Source organism: Theropithecus gelada, chromosome 4 (assembly GCF_003255815.1).
Source record: "Theropithecus gelada isolate Dixy chromosome 4, Tgel_1.0, whole genome shotgun sequence".
NCBI classification, from domain to species: Eukaryota; Metazoa; Chordata; class Mammalia; order Primates; family Cercopithecidae; genus Theropithecus; species Theropithecus gelada.
Genome location: NC_037671.1, coordinates 163,214,495 through 163,235,858, shown reverse-complemented (window position 1 = coordinate 163,235,858; position 21,364 = coordinate 163,214,495). Strand labels below are relative to the sequence as shown.

Genomic DNA, 21,364 nt, shown 5'->3' with positions numbered 1-21,364 from the left:
TACAGGTGTGAGCCATCATCACATCTAGCCTCGGTTTTTTTCTTTTTTAACTGGGGATTAAATTTACCTGTCTGGTTCATGGGAAGAAAAAAAAAAGATAGTCCTAATAGAAGTAAAAGTAGTTCCTGAGAAACAGTTTAGGGGGAAAAGCAGATTGTCTCAAATTAGATATGTTGAACTTGCGATAATGTGAAATCTGAGTAGAGGTTAGCAAACGGGACTGAGGGCAGACAAATGAAAGAAAATAGAAATGAAGGTTGAGCAGGATGTTTAAAGGCGGTAGCTTAAGCCATAGGCCAGCCGTCTTTTTCTCTTAAAGGTTCAGATAGTAAATATTTTCCGTTTTGAGAGCCGTACAGTCTTATTTGTAGCTGCTCAGCCCTGCTGTTACAACCCCAGAGCAGCCTTAGGCAATGTTTAAACAAATCTTTGAACAAATAGGTGTGGTGGCATTCCATTGCTTTATTATTGGACATTGAAATTTGAATTTCATGTACTTTTCACGTTATGAAAAATTCTTCTCTTACTTTAAAAAAAATCATTTAATGGCTGGATTTGGCCAAAGGATCATAATTTGCTGACCTCTGCTCTATACTAACAAAATCATTCAAGTTTCAAGGGGAAATAAGTATAGGACAAAGGCTTATGGACTAGATCTTTGAAGCTTGGTTAGAGTTCGTTGGAATTCAGAGAAGGAGCCATCACATGTGGGAGAGGAACTAGTGTGTTGCAGTGTCAGTGAAGAGGATCAAGAGCTGGGTGGTTGGAGGTGTATGATTAAGAAGATCATTAGGAAGGTGAGGAGAAAGAAAAACACCATTAGTAGGAATCAGAAATTCACCGATGACCACTGAGAATTTTTTAAAAACTGAAATAAAATCTTAGACAATCGAAAAGTTAATATGTGGATATAAATTGGAAGCAGGGGGTATATAGCAATTACTCAGGAGTTGGCAGTTTAAGTCAGAGACAAGTAGAAAGACAGCTGTGGGGTCTGCCACGCTGATTTCCTTGCATGAAAGCATAGCCCTTTATTAAGCAGAAGGCTGCTAAGCTATCTCTTGAGATTTTATTCATTGATTTAACATACACTTACATATGTTTACATACCAGATACTGTTCTAAGGAGTTTATCAATAATAACTCTTAGTTCTCATCATGACCTGGTGATGTAAACACTGTTGTTATCCCATTTTACAGATGAGCAAACCAAGGGATGGAGAGGTGACTCTTCTAGTAAGTGGCTGGTAACCTGGGTAGGATGGTTCCAGAGGGGGCTGCTTTTCGCTATTATGCATTGGTGTCAATTTTTTCATGTCTAGTTCATTAGAACATTTCTTTTTCTTTTTTTGCCCTGTGCAGTGGGCCTTGCCTGTAATCCAAACACTTTGGGAGGCTGAGGTGGGAGGATTGCTTGAGGCCAGGAGTTTGACTACAGCCTGGGCAACATAGTACCCTATCTTTACAAAAACCTTTTTTTTTTTTTTTTTTTTTGCCACTGTCATATATGGCTGAAGTTGGCATCGGAAGTACCATGGATTTATATCTTTTCTGTTGCACATATAAATTGTACAATTAAAAAATACACTTCCAGAAGAATACAGCTCTTCCATCAACCACAGCATCGAGGCATGCAAATTATATGATGAAAACGTTTCCCTGTGCTCATGCTCATATGAAAGATGTAAAGTAAGAGCTGGCAATTGATTGGGGAAACTTTCTAATTAATAAGCACTTTGAAAATGCAACTTAATATAGAACGCAAGAAATGTGATAGTTTATTTGGTTTATTTCCTGAAAATCTGGATTTTATGGTGTTACATGGCAGTGTGGAATAATGCACAGAGGATGAGACATCCTAGGATGCCGGGATGGAAGCCTGCATTCTCCCCCTAGGTTTACCACTTCTTTGTATGTAACCAAGTACAGTTGGCTCTCCATATCCATGAGTTCTACTTCCACGGATTCAAGCAACCATGGAGCAAAAATATTTGGAGAAAAAACCACAATAAAAGTAATGCAGCAATTAAAAAAACACATATTTTTAAACCAATACAGTATAACAACTACTTGCATAACATTTACATTGTATTAGGTACTATAAGTAACGTAGAGATGATTTAAAGTATATAGGAAGATGTGCATAGGTTGCATGCAAATACTATTATATCAGGGACTGGAGCATCCAAGGATTTTTGTATCCAAGGGGCATCCTGGAATGGATACAGAGGAACAACTGCGGCCACTTGCTATCACATTTAATATTCAGTAAGAAAGGAAATTACTCCATGCAAGATTCTTCCTACAGTTCATTTTCTGAGAGGAAAGAGCACTTCTCTGGTCCAGGGAGATGGAAATGTGTCTCACAGCCTGAGGAGTCTCTGTCTGTCTTTAAAATGAGAGCCAGTGAGATTCATTATACAGAGTTTTGTTTTCTTGCCATTGCCTCCTTCAAGGTTTTGCTCAAATCTCACCTTTTCATGAGGACCACCCTGACTCCTACGATACTGCAGCCTGGCCACCCTCAAACCCCCCCTTTTATGTTGCTCAACTTTTTAATTTTGTCTATTGCGCTCGTCTCCTAACATACCATAAAATTGTAGTTTAGTGTCTAATAATTTAAGCTCCATGAGGGCAGGGATCTCACCTGTTTTGTCCAATGACGTATCCCAACTAAATGAAAGAGTAGTAGTTAGCATCGGTGCCCAGTATTTATCTTTCTGAGGAATGAATCTATATTCAGATGCCATTGTTGAACACATGGAAAGCTACATGCTATGGAGGATTGAGCATAATCAGCGTTTCTCAAGAGAACAATTTCTCTTTTCACTGGACATTTGCATGGTGACACTTAACTTCAAACACTTGTGGATTGTGCATATGAGTGTTTTTGCCCACAGCTCTCCTTGTGTCTAATGCAATGAGCAGAGCGAGGTCACTCTGCAGATAAATTTGTTTTCCAAAGGGGAACTTTGCCCGCTAATTTAAGGCAGCCACATAATCTGACTTACAGGCTCAGTCGTTTCTCATTTGCCATCTGGCAATTTAATTACTTTAAAATAAAGCTATATATAGAATGAAAGAACACAAGTTGGAAATCTGATAATATGTGTGATAAGATGGTAATGTTTCTATTTGTTTTTTGTTTTGTTGTTGAAAAAATAAAGCGCATAGAAAGACTCGAGAAGGAATCATTTCAAAGCTTTCCCTAGACAGAGCCCCTTACATAAATTTTATTCTTTGACTAAGAGCCTTTGTTATAAACTAAATGTTTTGAATTAGTGGATTATTACATTTTTCCATTGAGTTATAAGTCTGGCCCAAAGCTATGAAATAAGAGGTTGTCAAAATTGTTTCAAAAGTGTTTGGCCATGAAGTGGAACGGGGCTGAGATGCGAGGAAGGTTCTTTTCCTTTTTCCCTTTTCATAGTATTTCCTGATCTATATTCTTTTTTTCTCCTATCCCTTTACCCCTGGAATATGTTTTTCCAGTGCCTTCTTACACTCTGTTTCTGATTTCTCCATCTCTGCTTGTGCTTCCCTAGTCCTCTGTGGTTAATTGCAAATGGGCAAAAGAACCAGCACTCTGGATGGTATATTCAAGTTAAAGAGTAACTCAGATAATGTTTGTTTGAGACGACTGTGAGGGAAGGGCGATTATGGAATTCTGAAAACCAGGAGCTTAGGTGACAATTACATTTAAAATAAAGATTAAAGTGATCAGGGTACTTTATCTAATTTCTCGTTTGTAGTGGGAAAGTTGTGTTTTTTTGGTGGTTTCTTTTTTTTTTCCTTGATTGTTGTGGCAGCTAGATGCAAATAACATCACGCTTTGGAACACACAATGCTGATTCTCACTCACTGGCAAAGAAGGGTGAGAAGACAGGGCATCCTAATTTGCACAAAAATGCAACCAAGTCATCATTTGCAGCTCCTTGGAGATTCCATTCTAAAGTTTTACTGCTTGTACAAGTTCCTTTGGTATGGGAGGCAGAGCCTGGGGCGTGGTTGGGAAACAATAGTTTGGCTTTTTTACCCCCTAAATCAGTTCAAATCTCATATACCCTGAATTAACTGGAATTGCTCTCAGACTTGGCAGCTCCTGTAAAAGATCTGGATGTTCATAGTGGCTTAGTGAAATGGGGAACACATTTGTTTCATCTTGACTTCCATAGAGGAGAATCTGCACTATTTTTGTGGGCTCAGAGAGGGGGAGCTTCTGATCTGTTGGAGAGAAAACTGAATGAATGGGCACTGAGGCAGAAAGCCTGATGTGGCTGTCATGCAAATAAGAACCGTGATTGGCTTTCCCTTTCTTTCTGCGCACGATGTCACTGGCTGCTCTCAGCCTTAAAGATTAGGTTTCAGTAGGAGTTTTTCAGGTTCAAGGACTGTTAATGGTTTGTAACTGCCTGACAATAAGCTCAACCTCAAAGTTACATCAGCCTGGGCAGATGTCTAAGGATATGAGACCGGGGGAAGAAAAGTTAGAATCTGGAGCAGGACGAAGCTTGCCACCTGCCTCATGGGCTGAGCTTTTAATGTGATTTACATTTCTAAGCTCTATGTAGGTGCCCTGGAAATGGTGGTCTTCATTAATGCAAAGATTAAGTCTTTAATTAAACTTTTTAAGAAGAAAAGTAAGTAGTTCCTTTTCTCTCTGCTACCTATTGTGTGCGTATGTTTCCGTATGTGCGTATGTCCCTGTGTGCCCGTGTGTGTGTGTGTGTGTGTGTGTGTGTGTGTGTGTGTGTCCATGTGTGTGTTTTAGGTCCTTCGTTCCTTTGTGTGATTAAATTAAGAGTGTGAAACAGCATAGTAGGCATGAGTTAAACTCTATACCAGGTTGTTTAAATACCTCAGACTTTTGTAACTCTAGGACAGTATTATGTGATCTTAGCATGTCTTATTTATTTATGATTGGGGTTTTAAGTGAATTTACTTCTTTTGTGCTTTTCAAAAGAAGTCCTTTGAAGAGGGGGAAAAATTATTGTACTTAATTTATGTTTCCCTTAATATCCAGTGTATGATTTTTTGATTCTTTGGCTAAATATGCAGCTGAGGTAAGGGAGCCTCTGTGTAATGTATGACATGTTTCTGGTGGAGATAATCCCCTAAAACTCCCTGGCACTCTTTGTTGTATATTTAAGAGCTCGAGCAAGCACAAACCGTCTAGACTGATCAGTGATTGTTGTAAGGTACAGAGCTTTTGTGGTGTGGCTTTATTGTGTGCTTACCATTGACTTACATTTCTTTAATCTAGTTGCTTCTTCATTCTCTTGAAAATGATAATTTTTATAACTACCTGGCTTTGTTTTTACATAGTTGTTGTTTTATTTTAGTTTAGTTTAGTTTTTGGACCAGTGATTTAAACTGGATAAATGTACATGGGTAGGGGCATTGATAAAAGGGGCTTTGGAGAAGGCTATGAAGAGCAGCACGGTGTGCTGATTTTCTGCAGCTTCTTGCCGAAGGCTGCTTTGGATGGACAGATTAAAAGTGCCCCTGGCGAGAGTGAGGAACACCAGCGAAAGAGACTGTCTCATAGGAGCCAGTTGGTAGCTGTGCAGTGGGGCTGATGGTGCGACTGATGGTGCAGACACGAATGCCATTACTTGGATTTGATTTGTAATTGGCACATAGGAAAAGTTTTCATTTTCCATAGTTTCTACTCTGAAGTATGGTAACTCAATCTTTAAAATAAATGGACATCAGCATAAAACACTGATGAACTCTGGCTACACTTGGGGGGACATATGGTGAGTTTGGCCCAGTGCTAGATTATTCTGAAACACAAATGAGGGTAAAGTCAGGTCTTTGTGGATTTTGTGTATTAAGATTGATAGTTGTATGCACCGTGCAAAACATTTGCTCAACAAGAGTTTATGTGAAATACTAGGTGCTGAATGCACATACTGCTTTTGTCAAACACTAAGCAGAAAACGCACTGGACATTTCTGTTTTTAACCTGATACCTAATTCTCAATGTTTACTTTCTCATTTAGCAACTTATGGAGAAGGTGGGATCCTTTTGAAAATGAGTTATCCTGTTCAGATTCATACGATTGTAAAATTTAGTAGCTGTAGAAAAGATGGTATGTGAGATGAGCGCTAACCTGTGGCCCAGGTTTACAAGAGACAATGACGGTTGGAAGTTTGGGGCCTCATTAGAATAATTTTTACTGTTCCTGCCACAACCGTGTTTTACCTGAGTTATTTCATGAGCTAAGTACTTTATGTATATTGGTTCATTTGATCTTTAAAGTAGCCCTAATAACTGTGCTATAGAGTATGTTTAGTTAATTTTAGATATCTTCAAATGGATTTAATAGTTTATGCATGTGTTCTCACGTTATTTGAGAATTCATTTTATGGTCTAGTTTCCGGGTACATGTTATGCTGGGGACATGGATACCCAGTGTGAACTCTATAGCATAGATCAGAGTCAGGAAGACTTGCTCCTCACTCACAATTCAAGTATCTGCTGGCTTTACAAGGGTTACACTTGCTACCTCAAGCAAATGCCTCAGCACAAGGACTTTCTCCAATACCTTTCCAGTCTCTCTTATGCCTGGGTTACATGGCAGACATATAGAAAGTATTAAAACATTGTTGATGAATTTGTTTTGGTGCTGTCGGCCTCATTTTGGGCTCCACTGATGCCCCAACTTAGCTTGTGTTGTCAGGAAAAATGAACTAGAGACGTCTCAAGCCTCCGGGATTTAAAGAAAAATTATTATAGAGATTTATCTTAGTCTCAGGATTTTACCTGTTATTTTATCCTCTAATGTCTCGGTCTCTTCTGTGCTGGGAAAATTTAGTTGAATTGGATTGAGTTGGGAAGAGTCAATTGCATTGTAATTTAAAAATTTTTTAATATAAAAGCATTTCGTGAAAGCAGGAAATGCAGAGGGAATTTCGTAACACAAATGGATCTCCACATCTATTAGCTATGTCATTTACATGTAAATTGAATGTTTATGCTTAATTTTTTTTAAATGTAATTGAGTTTATAACAGTGATGCTCTGTAAATAATGCTGTAGAGAGGGAATATTTCTTATAAACCTCCTGGTAGGAAATTCATTTCTGTCAGGACAGTCTAACATTTACTGTTGCAATGGCATTATACAGTTGAGTAACTGATATTTGCTGTGTGTGTGGGAGGGGGTTAAGTAGGAATTGGAAGTCTCTTTCAATTCTGTGCATTGTTTTCAAACATTGAAGTAAAGGGAGGACCTGAAATGCTGGGAGGCAGTTAACTGAGCAAATGATTCTATGAAGACATTGTTTGGAGGGTGGACACTTTCAGCTTTTCCTTTATAAATAAAACACTGTGGGCAAGACCCCTGGAATCTAAGATTAAATCTAATTTGGAATTTGCTCCATTGCTCCCTTGCCTGCCCTTACCCGTGGATGTGTTAGGCATGGAAACACATCATGATGTAATGAATTTGTAGCTAATGAAGCCTAAGTTGACACATGAATGTATTCTATCTTTTTTTCTATAGCGGTTTCCAACCTAGATGAGGAGAGCCGATGGACAGTCCACTACAGTGCCCCATGGCACCAGCAGGAGAATGTGTTCCTTCCCACCACAAGACCCCCCTGCGTTGAGGACCTGCACCGCCAAGCCAAGCTCAATCTCAAATCAGTATTGAGGGGTAAGATGGCATCATCTGTGAGCTTATTTTCTTGGTTATTGGGTCCTGAGAGTATAAACTTGATATCTATCTATAAAACCAGATCTACTTTTATTGAATGTGTAGTAGGCTGTGTCTTTATATGATGTCATAAATACAACCTAATACATGCTGATATGGTTTGGCTGTGTCCCCACCCAAATCTCATCTTGAATTGTAGCTCCCGTAATTCTCATGTGTTGTAGGAGAGACCCAGTGGGAGATAATTGAATCATGGGGGCAGTTTCCCCCATACTGTTCTCGTGGTAGTGAATAAGTCTCATGAAATCTGATGGTTTTATAAGTGGACACCCCTTTTGCTTGGTTGTCAATGCTCTTGTTTGCCACCATATAAGACATGTCTTTCACCTTCTGCCATGATTGTGCGGCCTCCCCAGCCATGTGGAACTGTGAGTCCACTAAACCTCTTTTTCTTTATAAATTATCCAGTCTTGGGTGTATCTTTTTCAGCACTGTGAAAATGGGATAATACACATGCCTAAGATGTTCTGGTCTCTGCAGAAACTTGCCTATTTGCAGATATGCAAATCTATTTCCAGGAGCCCACACCTTCTCAGAAACACTTTAGCATGTTTAAACCACCAGTGTTAATTTGATCCAAATAAACCACTGCTGACATGGGCAGTTTTGCCACTGTCTTTTTAAAACCATTGTAAGTATTCAAACCAATTTGTTTTTTTGAACACATTTGTTTGTTCTGTTTAGTTCAAGCCGGCTGGAAGAAGGACCTATATATAGACTTTGAAGATGTGCTAAATGGTTTGATTTATCAGAACTGTGTAGCACCCAACTGGGCTCTCTGAGCCTAGGTTCTGACAGCAGATGAGCAAGGTATACTTGGTCAAGTGGAAAATATAGGAAGAATGTATTCCTATATCTAGTTTAAAATTCTCATTTTTACTTGAATTTATTGTGGTTTGTTTTTCTTATTGAGATGAAGTCTCACTCTGTCACCCAGGCTGGAGTGCAGTGGCGTGATCTTGGCTCACTGTAACCTCCACCTCCCAGGTTCAAGCAATTCTCCTGCCTCAGCCTTCTGAGTAGCTGGGATTACAAGAGTGCATCACCACACCTGGCTAATTTTTGTATTTTTAGTAGAGATGGGGTTTCACCACATTGCCCAGGCTGGTCTCAAACTCCTGACCTCGTGTGATCCACCCACCTCAGCCTCCCAACATGCTAGGATTACAGGCTTGAGCCACTACACCTGGCCCAATTTATTGTTGAAGTTAAAAAGTAAATGTGTGGCAAGGAGGGCAGCCTAAAGGTGACAAAGAAGGAAAGTAGTTCTTCAAAGAGGAAGGAGTGACTTGTAAAATTCAGAGAGTCTTTCTTAGTACAACAAACCAAACTTCTTATTCTACCAGATACTGCTCCCACCAGACTTCTCCTACCATGCAGTATTTGGGACATTAGTATACCAAAGAAGTATTTCTTATTTATCTGAAATTTAGTTTTACTGGGGCTCTGTATTTTATCCTATTGTGGAAGACTTGACTTTGGGAGAAATTCTGTCATTGATTCAAGGAAAATCTAGATAAATAATTTTATCTTGTCTACCAGTCACTTATGAAGTGGTTCATTCTTTAATGTACCACCACTACGATGACTGATAACATTTATTAAACACTTACCTATAATGCCAGGTACTGTTCTAGGTCCACTAAATGTATTACCTCATTTAATTTTCCCAGTGATCCTACTGCTTACTGTTACTATGCCCAGATGGAAAAACAGAAGCACAACGATTAGAAACTTGCCCAAGATCTCCAAGTTAATTAGCAGTAGGACCAGGATTTAAACTTGGACAGTCTGAGGCTGTGGAGCTCATATTCTTAACTGCTACACTATACTGCCTTTAACAATGATTTATTTATTGGGAATCTGTTATTCTGGCAGAATTGCAGAGTACAAAGGCAGGGTCCTAGCTCTCAAAGAATTTATGCCTGCATCTCTTGTGCAAATCACAATGTGGAAAATACTGAGGAGACAAACCAAAAATTACTGTATGGGAATTAAAGAGAGCAGATAATTTCTGCTTGGAGAGAGAAAGAATAGCTATCCATAGGTTCACCAAAGATTTGGTATTCTGAACAGAACTGTGCAGACATTTCAGATCATGGCTCTATTTTTTGTTCCTTTCATCTTTTGTAATGCTTAGATTATCTAATGTATCTTCCAGTATCTTGTATCTCATAGCTTTGCTATTGGACTATTTAGAAATGAGGGCATTGTTGGTTTTCCTTTTTATTTAGCCTGAGTAACCTCTATCTTTAGTGACTTCAATCTTAAATGAGAAGAATGGCATTTGTTTGGTTCGTTTGTAAATGGCCTTGGAGTTGTGCTTTGAGCTTTGTTGCTGTCATAATATTGGTCCCTTAATGTACCTAAACCCAACCAGAGTTTTTTCTAGATCCCTTTAGTTTCTGGTGATTTATCTTTAGTAAATTGTGACCAGGAACTTCTCTACTTATAGCTCACCTTCCTTCACCAAATAACTAATGAGAATGTTAAATGGCACCGTTCCCAGGACAAATCCCTGAGGCAGTGCCTGGTTAGTATTTCTCTGCCCAGCTCCTAAGCAACAGAGCACTACATGGTCTGGCTTGTAGAAAACACTTTCGTGAAGGTATGTGTGAGTTTGAATATTCAGGCTCAACTGTTTTTGATCACTCTCCAGGAAACTGTGCTTCACTCCCTATTTCATGTATTTTCAAGTTCCAGATCAGGACTTCACTTCTCTCCCCTTGAAAAACTGAACATCTGTTTATAGGCATTTCTGCTTTTCTTTTTGAATATGCAGTACATCTATATGAAATATCATATATCCCCACTGGTTTTGCCTAAACTTGAATTTGATTTTGAAAAGATAAATGCTTTCATAATTGCTTTAATGCTCTAAAATGGTTCATCAAAGGGATTTACTATTAATAAAATTAATAACTTTGGAAACTTCCTGGAGCACAACCTTTAAAGTCTGGATTTTAAAACTTCGTAAGAGATTTTAGATAAATTATAGACTTATGAACAGTGGTTGGGAAGGATGAAATGAGAAAGATTATCTGAGTTCTTTTGTTCTCAGTTGTTTACTTTTAACCACATGTACAGAACTTCATGGACCTCTTCCCCTGTATCATCTTAGCAACCTGAAATAAACACAACATGAGCACAAGGTATGAATTACCTCATTTCAGTGAGGATTAAAAAATCAGTCCCTGAATATGTGGCACTATTAAGATTTGATGTTATATAAATTATCAGTCTAAGTTCATTCAACCTCAGCATTCTCTACTTAAAACTATAGAAAGGTAGCTAATTATTCACAATGAGTAATCGATTTTGTTTCTTCTTCTATTCTTACTGTGTCCATAATTTTAAGAAAAGAATGCCATTCTTTAATATTAAACAGGTTATTGCTTTTTCATCGCCATTAAATGCTTATTGTATGAATTAGTCTGTCAGTTTTTATGGGGAGCTAGTCTACTCTTGGGAACCATAAAGTGTGAAAGGAAATGACACAGCGAGTATCAATAAATGAATAATGAAATGTAAACATATGCTTTTTAAAATAATGCATAAATCCTTAGTAGTTAACAGATTAACTGAAGAAGCCACAGAATTACTGGAAAATGTTTGGTGAAAAAACTGAGTTTGACTTAGTACATAAAAGCGGATAATAGACATAAGTTAATCAATATTGAGCATCTGTTCGGTTCTATGCCAGGACTGTTTAAATGAACGGATGAAAGTTCCTGGTTCCTCAACTTTAAAGAGCCAGGCCTGCTGTCTTGGCAGCAGCTTGTAGCAGAGCTTGAGGTTTGCTGCTGCAAGCTTACTGTCTTACAGTAGTAAACAGACAGTAGTGTGATGGAGGTGTGCCTGAGGTACATTGTGCACACAGGGAGAGAGGGCTCAGTCAAAGAAGAAAGAAAAGCCCTGGGAGGTCCCCTGACTCCCCCACTCCCTCCTGCTCCCATCCTCACATGAGAGAGGAGATAGTCTTTCAAGATGTGTAAAATGGCATGTGAAGCAGGCTCTTGTCCATGTATAGTTTCGCTCTACTCTGATCTGAATATAGCAGATACCTTTTATATTTACAGTTGGAGAGTCTCTGGAGACTTTGATAAAATGTGATGGTCACAGGCTTAGATTAAATGTCTTGGTTTTGTTTGTTGATTTGTTTTGTTACTAGAGATTTAGGTAATGGTTCACTGCTAATGAAGATACAAACATGTACAGGTTGAACATCCCTAATCTGAAAATTAGAAATCTGAAATGCTCCCAAATCCAAAACTTTTTGAGCACTGACATGATGCTCAAAGGAAGTACTCATATGAGCATTTTGGGTTTTGGGATTAGGGATTCTCAATCAGTAGTTATAATGCAAATATTCAAAAATCAGAAAAAATCCAAACTCTGAAACATTTCTGGTCCTAAGCATTTCGGATAAGAGATACTCAACCTTTACCCAGATTTAAAAATGGCATTTTAATATTTGGTTCAATAGACACCTGGCTAGCAACAAAAAATAAATTTTTGAAGATGGATCCCATTATCTGTGAAGAATTCACTCAGCTGCTTACTGAGTTTCCAGAAGAAGTCTACCTTTTTTACATCCAGCATTGTTTGAATCCTTCATGAACTTCATTGGAGATAGCTGTGATGATAAGTAACCTAAAGCTAGCTAAACATTTATCTGCATAGTTTTTAGCTTTATGGAAAGGGCTACAACTAAGTAGAAAAGAAATCAAGAGATAGGAGTAAGCTGAATGAGACCTTCAGATTTTGCTTTTTTGTCACCTGTAGACCTCATTTGACAACTATGAGCATATTAAAGGCTGAAATAAAGACATGTCACTTTTAAGGCTCCATCCCCCAAAAGCCCAACTTGGGAGGGAGATAAACATAATTTCTCACAGTGTGTTTAACAGGCACTTTAGTTACTGTCTCTGTGTATGCTCCTGCCTGAATTAGTTCACAGAGCAGCTGTTGTTGGCATCAGAAATGTTCTCTAGTCACAGCTCTTCCCTGAAGAAATGCATTTTAGCAGGTCAGCGTGCTCTATGGCTCTAGAATTAAAAGTGTGAGCACAAGGAGGAGTGTTGAATCTGGCCTATGTCATTCAAAGTCAGAGGGCTATATTTATTATACCTGAAAGGATAGGAGTTGAGAATTTATGACACAATGTGAAAAAATATCTACTTACACCAAGTGATTAAAAACAATTGTGCACACATCAACCTGTTTAACATTAAAGAATGATTTACTGGCTGGGCGCAGTGGCTCATGCCTGTAATCACAGCACTTTGGGAGGCCACGGCAGGAGGATCACGAGGTCAGGAGATCGAGACCATCCTGGCCAACACAGTGAAACCCATGTCTACTAAAAATACAAAAATTAGCCAGGTGTGGTGGCACATGCCTGTAGTCCCAGCCTACTCAGGACGCTGAGGCAGGAAAATCGCTTGAACCTGGGAGGCAGAGGCTGCAGTGGGCCAAGATCGTGCCACTGCACTCCAGCCTGGTGACAAAGTGAGACTCTGTCTCAAAAAAAAAAAAAAAAAATAGAATGATTTACCTTTCCTAAAATTACGAACTAGATTTCCAAGTTGTTCCAGCCAGATTTCTCTACAGTTACCGACAGCAGACTTTGAGGGTCTGCATCCACCCTTAGTTGTCATGAAGCCTCCTTGCTCCCTTTTGGCGTAGACAAGTATGTTTGTCTTGGGAGAGATTGTGGGCCTCCTCTGGATTTGATGAGGTTGCTTGTCTGTCTTATTTATCTGCCCAGAGCACATGCGTCCCTGAGATATCGCAGATACCCCTTGTCTTTCGCTATCGGTTCTCCACTTGAAGGTCCTGTGGCGCTTTCCCAGGACTGTCTAGGAGGTGCCTTTGCAGGAACGGCCTGTGGACGTTGATTGAGAGCTCTCCCTGACGGCATGATGCATCTGCTCACTACCTCAGACAGGCCCAAGATGGACATCTGCTTTGCCCACCTGGTGCTAACCACATTGAATGCTTCATCTTTTTTTTCTGTAACTTTTTAAAAAATATGACATATAACACAGAGAGGTACATAAAAACGTGTACGGCTTAAGAAATAGAGTGAACACCTATATAACCATTACTTAGGTCAAAATGTGACCTAAACTTCAGAAGCTTCCTATTCCTGCTTGCTTGCCTTTCTTTTTTCTTTTTTTCTTTTTTTTTTTTTTTGAGACAGGGTCTTACTCTGTTGCCCAGGCTGGAGTGCAGTGGTATGATCATGGCTCACTGCAGCCTTGACTTCCCGGACCCAATCCATCCTCCCACTTCAGCCCCCTGAGTAGCTGGGACTATAGACATACACCACCGTGCCCAGCTAGTTTTTACATTTTTTGTAGAGATGGGGTTTTGCCATGTTGCCTAGTCTGGTTTTACACTCCTGGGCTCAAGCCGTCCTCCTGCCTCAGCCTCCCAAAGTGCTGGCATTACAGGCGTGAGCCTCCACACCCAGCCATGTTCCTGCTTTCTAACAGGAGAAGTCCAGGTGTCATGTGAAGTACTTGAGTCACATCTAAATTCCAGTCCTGACTCTGTTACATACTAGGCATAGGTTATTTGAGTTTAATATTATTTGTTTCTTGAACATTTTGATCTTGTTTTCTCATCTATAAAGACCATAATATCTGTTTACATGGGAATGAAATGAACATATTCATGTAAAGTATTCATATCTCAGTGTACCTGCCCCTCAATGTGGAAGTTACAGGTGTCTGTGGAGGGAGGGGTACATTTTAATTGAAGTGGAATGGAACACAGATACAATTTTATAAATCTCAAATGGCCTTATGATTTAGTTGGGGCTTTCTCTCCTACCTGTTGTGCTCCAGAGAATATACTGTGGGTAGCCGGGCGAGGTGGCAGGCGCCTGTAGTCCCAGCTACTTGAGAGGCTGAGGCAGGAGAATGGCGGGAACCTGGGAGGCAGAGCTTGCAGTGAACTGAGATCGCGCCACTGCACTCCAGCCTGGGCGCCAGAGCGAGACTCCGTCTCAAAAAAAAAAAAAAAAAAAAAAAGAGAATATACTGTGGGGAGGAGGGATAAAGGAACAGAACAAGGAACACTTCTGATGACAGTGACAGACGCTTAATACTCAGGTTCATTTCATCCACATGAGCAAGATGCCTTTGCCCACTCACCATCAACCTCTGAAAGACCCCTAGAATGCTGGAGCTGGAAGGAGCCTCCCAGTCCTCCGGTCAGTCCCCCTTTCCATTTTGTAGATAAGCAAAGCAAGACCCAGAGAAGTTAAGGGTTCCTGGTGCTCACACATGCTGGCCTATTCTGATCTCAGACCTCGAGAGCACTGAAGCGACCTGTCCCTTTGATGCCCTTTCAGCTGCCCTCCACTTTATGGAATTTCACAGGGACAAAGCTCACCCTGGGAAAATCATGGCCAAAGATGGATTTGGTTTCTTTAGCCAGTTAATTTAGAAATGCAAATTGGCTCTTTGTTGCCTAAAGGTGGTGACTTCATGGTTGATCCTGAAGTCTCCTCACTCACCCCCGATTTCATTAAAATTCAAATAAGTCTAAGAGAAATAAAGGAAGCATCACATGACATGTTTGATTAATATCTATAACCATTCTTTCATCTTAATGGCGTTTGGTGCTTATTTTTAGGGTTATAATTGGTCATTAGTAACTCAATAGACTTAAAAAAATAGGCACAGGTTACAAGGGAAGGAAAGATAAACATTTGAAATTAATAAATGCACTAGTGGTTTAGCACTTGCAGCTGAGTTTACAATTTGCCTAGTTTGCTACTTCCCAAAGAATACTTTAGTAAAATTGATGTACAAAAGGCAAAGGTCAGATGTCTCTGGCTAAGATATTTTAATTTTTTTTCTTTTTTCTTTTTTTTTATTTTTTTAGACAGAGTCTTGCTCTGTTGCCCGGGCTGGAGCGCAGTGGTGTGATCTTGGCTCACTGCAACCTCCACCTCCTGGGTTCAAGTGATTCTTGTGCCTCAGCCTCCCAAGTAGCTGGGACTACAGGTGTGCACCACCATGCCCAGCTAATTTTTGTATTTTTAGTAGAGACGGGATTTTGCCATGTTGGCTAGGCTGGTCACTAACTCCTGACCTTAGGTGATCTGCCTGCCTCAGCCTCCCAAAGTGCTGGGATTACAGAAGTGAGCCACCATGCCCAGCCACGTAAGATTCAAGCAAGAAATTTTTCATTACTTATATTCATTTATACAGTTTTAAATCATTTTCTAGTTGAAACAAATATTGGTATAGAATTGGGGGGCAGGAGGAGTGCTATATTATTCTGAAAAAGTCACTGAACAGGGGAAGGAAGTATAATTGTCTCTTATTTCGGAAAACCGCAGTATCACTGACGTCTTGTCATTAACAATTCCAGAAGATGAGATGGGAGACCAGAATTCTGGTTGCAGTGTTGTCAGCGGCAAGCTGCAGGATGTTGGGAGTCGTATCCCATCTTTGTACTTGGCTTCCTCCTCTGAAAAACAATTTATGATCTCTATGTTCCCTGCTAAGCTCTAAAATTCTGATTGGCTTCTCAGTACTTAACTGTTTGAGGGTAATATGTGTGAAGTTAACTGACACAAAGATATTACTGACGGCTGAGCCTAAGTCCTGACAAACTGGAATGTGTCATCTTAAGTCTATGTGGATGGAAAAATTGTCTTAAGTGCATACTGCAAGTGAGGCACTGGGCTGGATGTTATAGTGCAATCAAAGATGAATGACATTAGTGCTTTCCTCTAGAGGCTGAAAGCTAGCCAGAGATAAGATGTATGTATGACTAGCTTGTGTACAAGGTTCATAGCAGTGGTATTATTAAGCCTCACCTCTGGGTGTTATCTTTAAAACAAACTTGGTCAGCCTGTCCTAGTTAAAAATTCTTTACCGGCTCCCCATTATTAACAGAATATAACCTAAGCTCTTAGCATCTGGAAACCTTCCTGAACTCAAGCCTGTTTGTCTCATCTCATCTGCAGAATCACCTTTGCTCCCCAGACATCTCTACTCCCCCATCCAGGTTTTTACTTTGTGCCTTCACGTGTAATGATAAAGTCCTTCAGTTGGAATGCTAGCCTGTCTTGTTCTTCTTTCTACCCACTGCATGTCCCAAGCCATACCTTTTCCCTTCTGAACCACAACCTCTCACACCTGGCCAATTCCTGTTTCCCCTTTGAGAGTCATCCTTGGGTGCTAGAGTGCCCCACAACCTCTCCTGGATTCCCCTGGGCAGCCCCAGGAAGCCTTTTTCTACCTTGTCATGGAAGCTTACACTCCACCATTCCACTGCTTATGATACACTATATAATTGTGTTTGCACGTTTATTTCCCTACTTGACAGTAACATCCGTGGGAACAGGGATGTCTTTTCACTTGTGTGTCCCCAGTGCACAGTCCAGTGACTGGGACTGCAAATACTGTTGTGTTTGTAGAGGGCCTGAAAATGTTTGGAAAAGTCACCTAAAACTCAGGAGAGGGGTCAGAGTCAAAGCCGGGGAACAAGTGGTGAGAATGTGGAATGATGAGATTGGGGATGGTGAGGGCCAGTGGTGAGGAGGAGGGAGGGTTGAGGCTTGGAAGCTTTCCTTTAGGGCACTGGGAGGGAGAAGTCTGCAAAAGAGCACAAGCGGGGAAGAAGAAAGTCAACCGGGAAGAAGAAAGTCAGCCAGGATGAGGCAGTCATCGTGGTGCTCACAGGTGGGGAGAGAGGCATTGTAAGAAGAGGCTGTTGAATTGGTTGTTAGGTGGCGATTGGTGACCTCTGAAAGGGCAGTTTCAAGGAAGTCTTTAGATTAAGAAGNTTTTTTTTTTTTTTTTTTTTTTTTTTTTTTTTTTTGAGACCGAGTCTCGCTCTGTCGCCCGGGCTGGAGTGCAGTGGCACCATCTCGGCTCACTGCAAGCTCCGCCTCCCGGGTTCACGCCATTCTCCTGCCTCAGCCTCCCGAGTAGCTGGGACTACAGGCACTCAACGCCACCTCGCCCGGCTAGTTTTTTTTTGTATTTTTAGTAGAGACGGGGTTTCGCCGTGTTAGCCAGGATGGTCTTGATCTCCTGACCTTGTGATCCGCCCGTCTCGGCCTCCCAAAGTGCTGGGATTACAGGCTTGAGCCACCGCGCCCGGCCGGAGAATGATTTTTATAAGCAGAAAACCAATAAAAGTAATTTTTTTTAAAGAAATGAAGGTGAGTGAATGATGCCAGCAGAGCAGAGAGGGAAGGGATAGTATTTTTGAGGTGATGGCAGGGTACAGCTGATATTATAACATGTTTTAAAAACTAGAGCTTATGCAAACAGGGCCGTAGACAAAAGGAGTCAACAGGAGAGGAAAGGATTGCAGATATGGAAAGAGAATGGGAGGATGTTCCCTGAAGAGGCAGGGAGGAGGCAGTCAACTCAGGGCAAAGCGGAGGGGCGGAGGTTGCAGCCTCTGTCTCCTAGAGGGAATTGGGGAAGTATGTTATGAGATGGAGCCAGAGATGGAGGCTGCTCATTACATGGTGTGGGAGCCTTGCTTGCAATATGGCCCCCCCACCATTTTGTTAGCTCTTTGGTGAAAAGGATGACTTTATTTGGTGCTGTCTCGCTCAGGTCTTGTGAATTTAATTAGGTTGACTTTCAAAGACAAATGATGTTATTAAAGGCTTAAAAAAAATATGTGTGGTATTTCATTAGGCTCTATTGGAATTTTTGTCCTGAGGGAAAGTTGCCCAGCTGGATGAAACCATGGATTAAATGCCCTATTGAGAAAAAAGAAAAGAGCAGACAAAAATATGGGATTAACAGAACGGGATTTATATACAAAAAGGGGCTATTTAACTTCTCTTGGATTTGGTGGCATGGAATTGTCTGTAATACTAAGTACTACTCTGGGTACAGTAACCCTGAAAGAAGTGCTTTCCTCGGTGTCCTTAACTTGGGAGAGAGAAGTCGGATACAAGAGCAAAGGAAAAATGAACAATCATTGCTTTTTCAGATAGTTAAAGAGACATGTTGCCCCCACCCCCCACACCGTTTTTTTTTTTTTTTTTTTTTTTTTTTTTTTAAACGGTAAGCAACACAGAAAAGATAGAATGGCAAAGACAGTCATTTAAATGACCCAGGTCTTAACAAAGCACTACGGATTGTTTAAACAAAGGCTTTTTGTTTTGTTTTTGTGTCTGCAGCCCGTCTGCTGTTTCAGCAATTCTATTTTAACTCCCGATAAAGTAAGTAACTTGAGTGGCTTCTATATTTCACTCAGGGCAGCATAAAAACGCTACATTGAAGGTACTGTGGATAAGGTTTGTTATTCACGGTACAACCGAAGTCTCTGGTGTTGGCTTAGAATCTTTGCAGGCTATTTGATCTTGAGTAACCTTGGTGATGCTCCTCTGCTGCCAATGATATGGCTTTATAATTCTAAAGTGAAACGAGATCGCCTTCAATTTGGCGGCTCTCTCTGGTGGTGCTCAGCTAGGACTTGCAGACTCTCAGCACACTCGCATTAATCATGGCATCAGAAAGCTTTCACCTTAATTTAAATCAGATTTAGTTCTTCAAGGCTTCCTAAATTAATTTGGGCACGTGACAAGAAGAAATGTTAAAAGCTGATTTTCTGCAATGGCAAATGACATTTTAATAGTAATTCTTGCCATGGCGTGCAATGAAAAACAAAGCTAACAAACAGTTTATCCAGTGGCTCAAGTTTTAATGTTTAACTCCTAAGGGTTTTTGTTGTTGTTTGTTTGTTTTGTTTTGTTTTTGGAGGTTTTAATTTCACTCTAATAGGAATTAATCACAGAGCAAGAATATTAATCAAAATGGCCTTTTATTTTTAACCCTTCTACATAAAACGAGATTGTCTATGGTATTTAGTGTCAGTGACAGAGATATTGATCCCAAGACATGGGGGAAAACCAGTCTTTCTAAAATGTGTTAATGCATTGTTAACAAATTCATTTCCAGTTAGACTGTTGAGCTGATGACCACAATTAATAGTGTATTTTCCCTCTGTGGTTCGTCCCAACCGGCTCATTTTATTTTGCTAAATATACAATGTAAATTGAAATGAGAAGTCATTTGGAATTGTGCTATTATAAAATAATTTTTAGGCAGTCTGCTCATCATTCCTTTTTTGTCCCCCTCCCTTGGCAAAGAAACCTGTCCATTTCAAAGGTGGCATTTTGTCACCACCTCCTCTCTTCCATCTTACTCCCCGCCTAAACTTGCCTGCAAGGTTTTTCTGAAAATGCAGCTTTCCTGTGGCATCTGTTCTGTCTGACTAGAAAGCTTTGGGGAGTTGTCCATGATGCGGTTAACTTTTTAATCCTCGATTGGTCAGTTTCCCTGAAATTCTACTGAGGCAAAATTTCCTTGGATAGATAACCACGACGGTGCACCAGACATCATCTTCCTTATTCATTCTGTTCCACCTACTCTCCTCTCATCCACCTATTACTCAAATATGTGAGTTGTGGATGGGAGAAGAGGCCCATTTAATGGGAGGTCAGGTCATATGCCTTGGGTTGATGAAGGCGGAAAATGTGGCCGAGGATAAAATCTACCTGGGTGAGCAGTGGGGCCATCACTTTTGTAGTATAGTTAAAATACCCTTTCAAGCATGCTGCTGAATAAATACAGATCATTCATTCATTTAAGGAACTCACTGAGCACCAGCCAGCCACCCACATTGAGTCAGATCATGCAGGGCTTAGAAACCATTAGGAGGACTTTGGCTTTTACATTCAGGGTGTGGAGAGATTTGAACTCAGAAGTGACATAATCTGACTCATTATTTTGAAATGGATCAATCTGATTGTGCGTTGAAAGTTCACAGTAAAGGAGACAAGGGAGTCAAAGTAGGAGACCAGGTGGAGGTCACCATCAGGCGAGAGATGGTGGTGGCCTGATCAGGAAGCTTTCCCTGCAGTTGCAGCTGGAGTGGAGTGTTAAAATAAATGTTAGAACCCTCCAAGCACTTTAAGGGAATCTTGACATGTAAGACACATTTCTACAGTAGCAAAACTAAAGCTTTTCCTGGAACAAAACGGCATTCTTTAGGGACTAAAGGTAGATACCAGATATAGCATTCCCCCACCATTGATCTGTACCGTATCAGCTAAATTCTTTATCTTATGTTCCCTTTTAAGTTATTCACTTGGTGAGTGTGGATCATTTGTGACATAATAAAAAGAACAGACCAACCCTCTTTTCCTTTGGGCCTTTTATCATTTCTCACGTGGAGTATATAGGAAGCAAAATTCTATTGCCCTCTTTGGGAGCCCCACCTAACACCTCCTCTAAGTGGAGAAGACTTCTCCTCTTTCACTTTCACCTCCACCCTAAATGGATATCATATTGATCCCTTTAATTTTATTTCTACTTCTCTTTAGGTATTTGTCTTACTCTGAAACAGTTTTCTCACGGTGTGGCTCACAGGACGCTGCATCAGCATTGATTGAGAACTTGCTAGGAATCCAAGCTCTCAGGCTCCACCCCAGACCTACTGAATCAGATATGGGAGTGGACTCAGCAGTGATTTTATAACGAGCCCTCCCGGGGATTCTGATGCACCTTACTTTGGGACGCCACTGCTCTGTACATTGGCCTGTGAATTTGTCTAATGAGGCAGCTAAACTGTAAGCACCTTG

The 21,364-nt window shown here is 40.4% G+C and overlaps 1 protein-coding gene across 2 annotated transcripts in view; it reads left to right on the top strand.

Annotated features, from left to right (window-relative positions):
• NHSL1 (NHS like 1) overlaps positions 1 to 21,364 on the top strand; it is a 150,862-nt gene that overhangs the window by 69,813 nt on the left and 59,685 nt on the right. Inside the window, exons 1-2 of one of the 2 annotated variants that reach the window (XM_025384312.1) lie at positions 4,381 to 4,640; positions 7,510 to 7,662. In XM_025384312.1, coding sequence (XP_025240097.1) covers positions 4,583 to 4,640; positions 7,510 to 7,662 — 211 coding nt within the window. In that variant the 5' untranslated portion in view covers positions 4,381 to 4,582. Of the gene's footprint in view, positions 1 to 4,380; positions 4,641 to 7,509; positions 7,663 to 21,364 lie in introns of those variants that run through there. The other variant, XM_025384311.1, reaches the window with a different exon arrangement.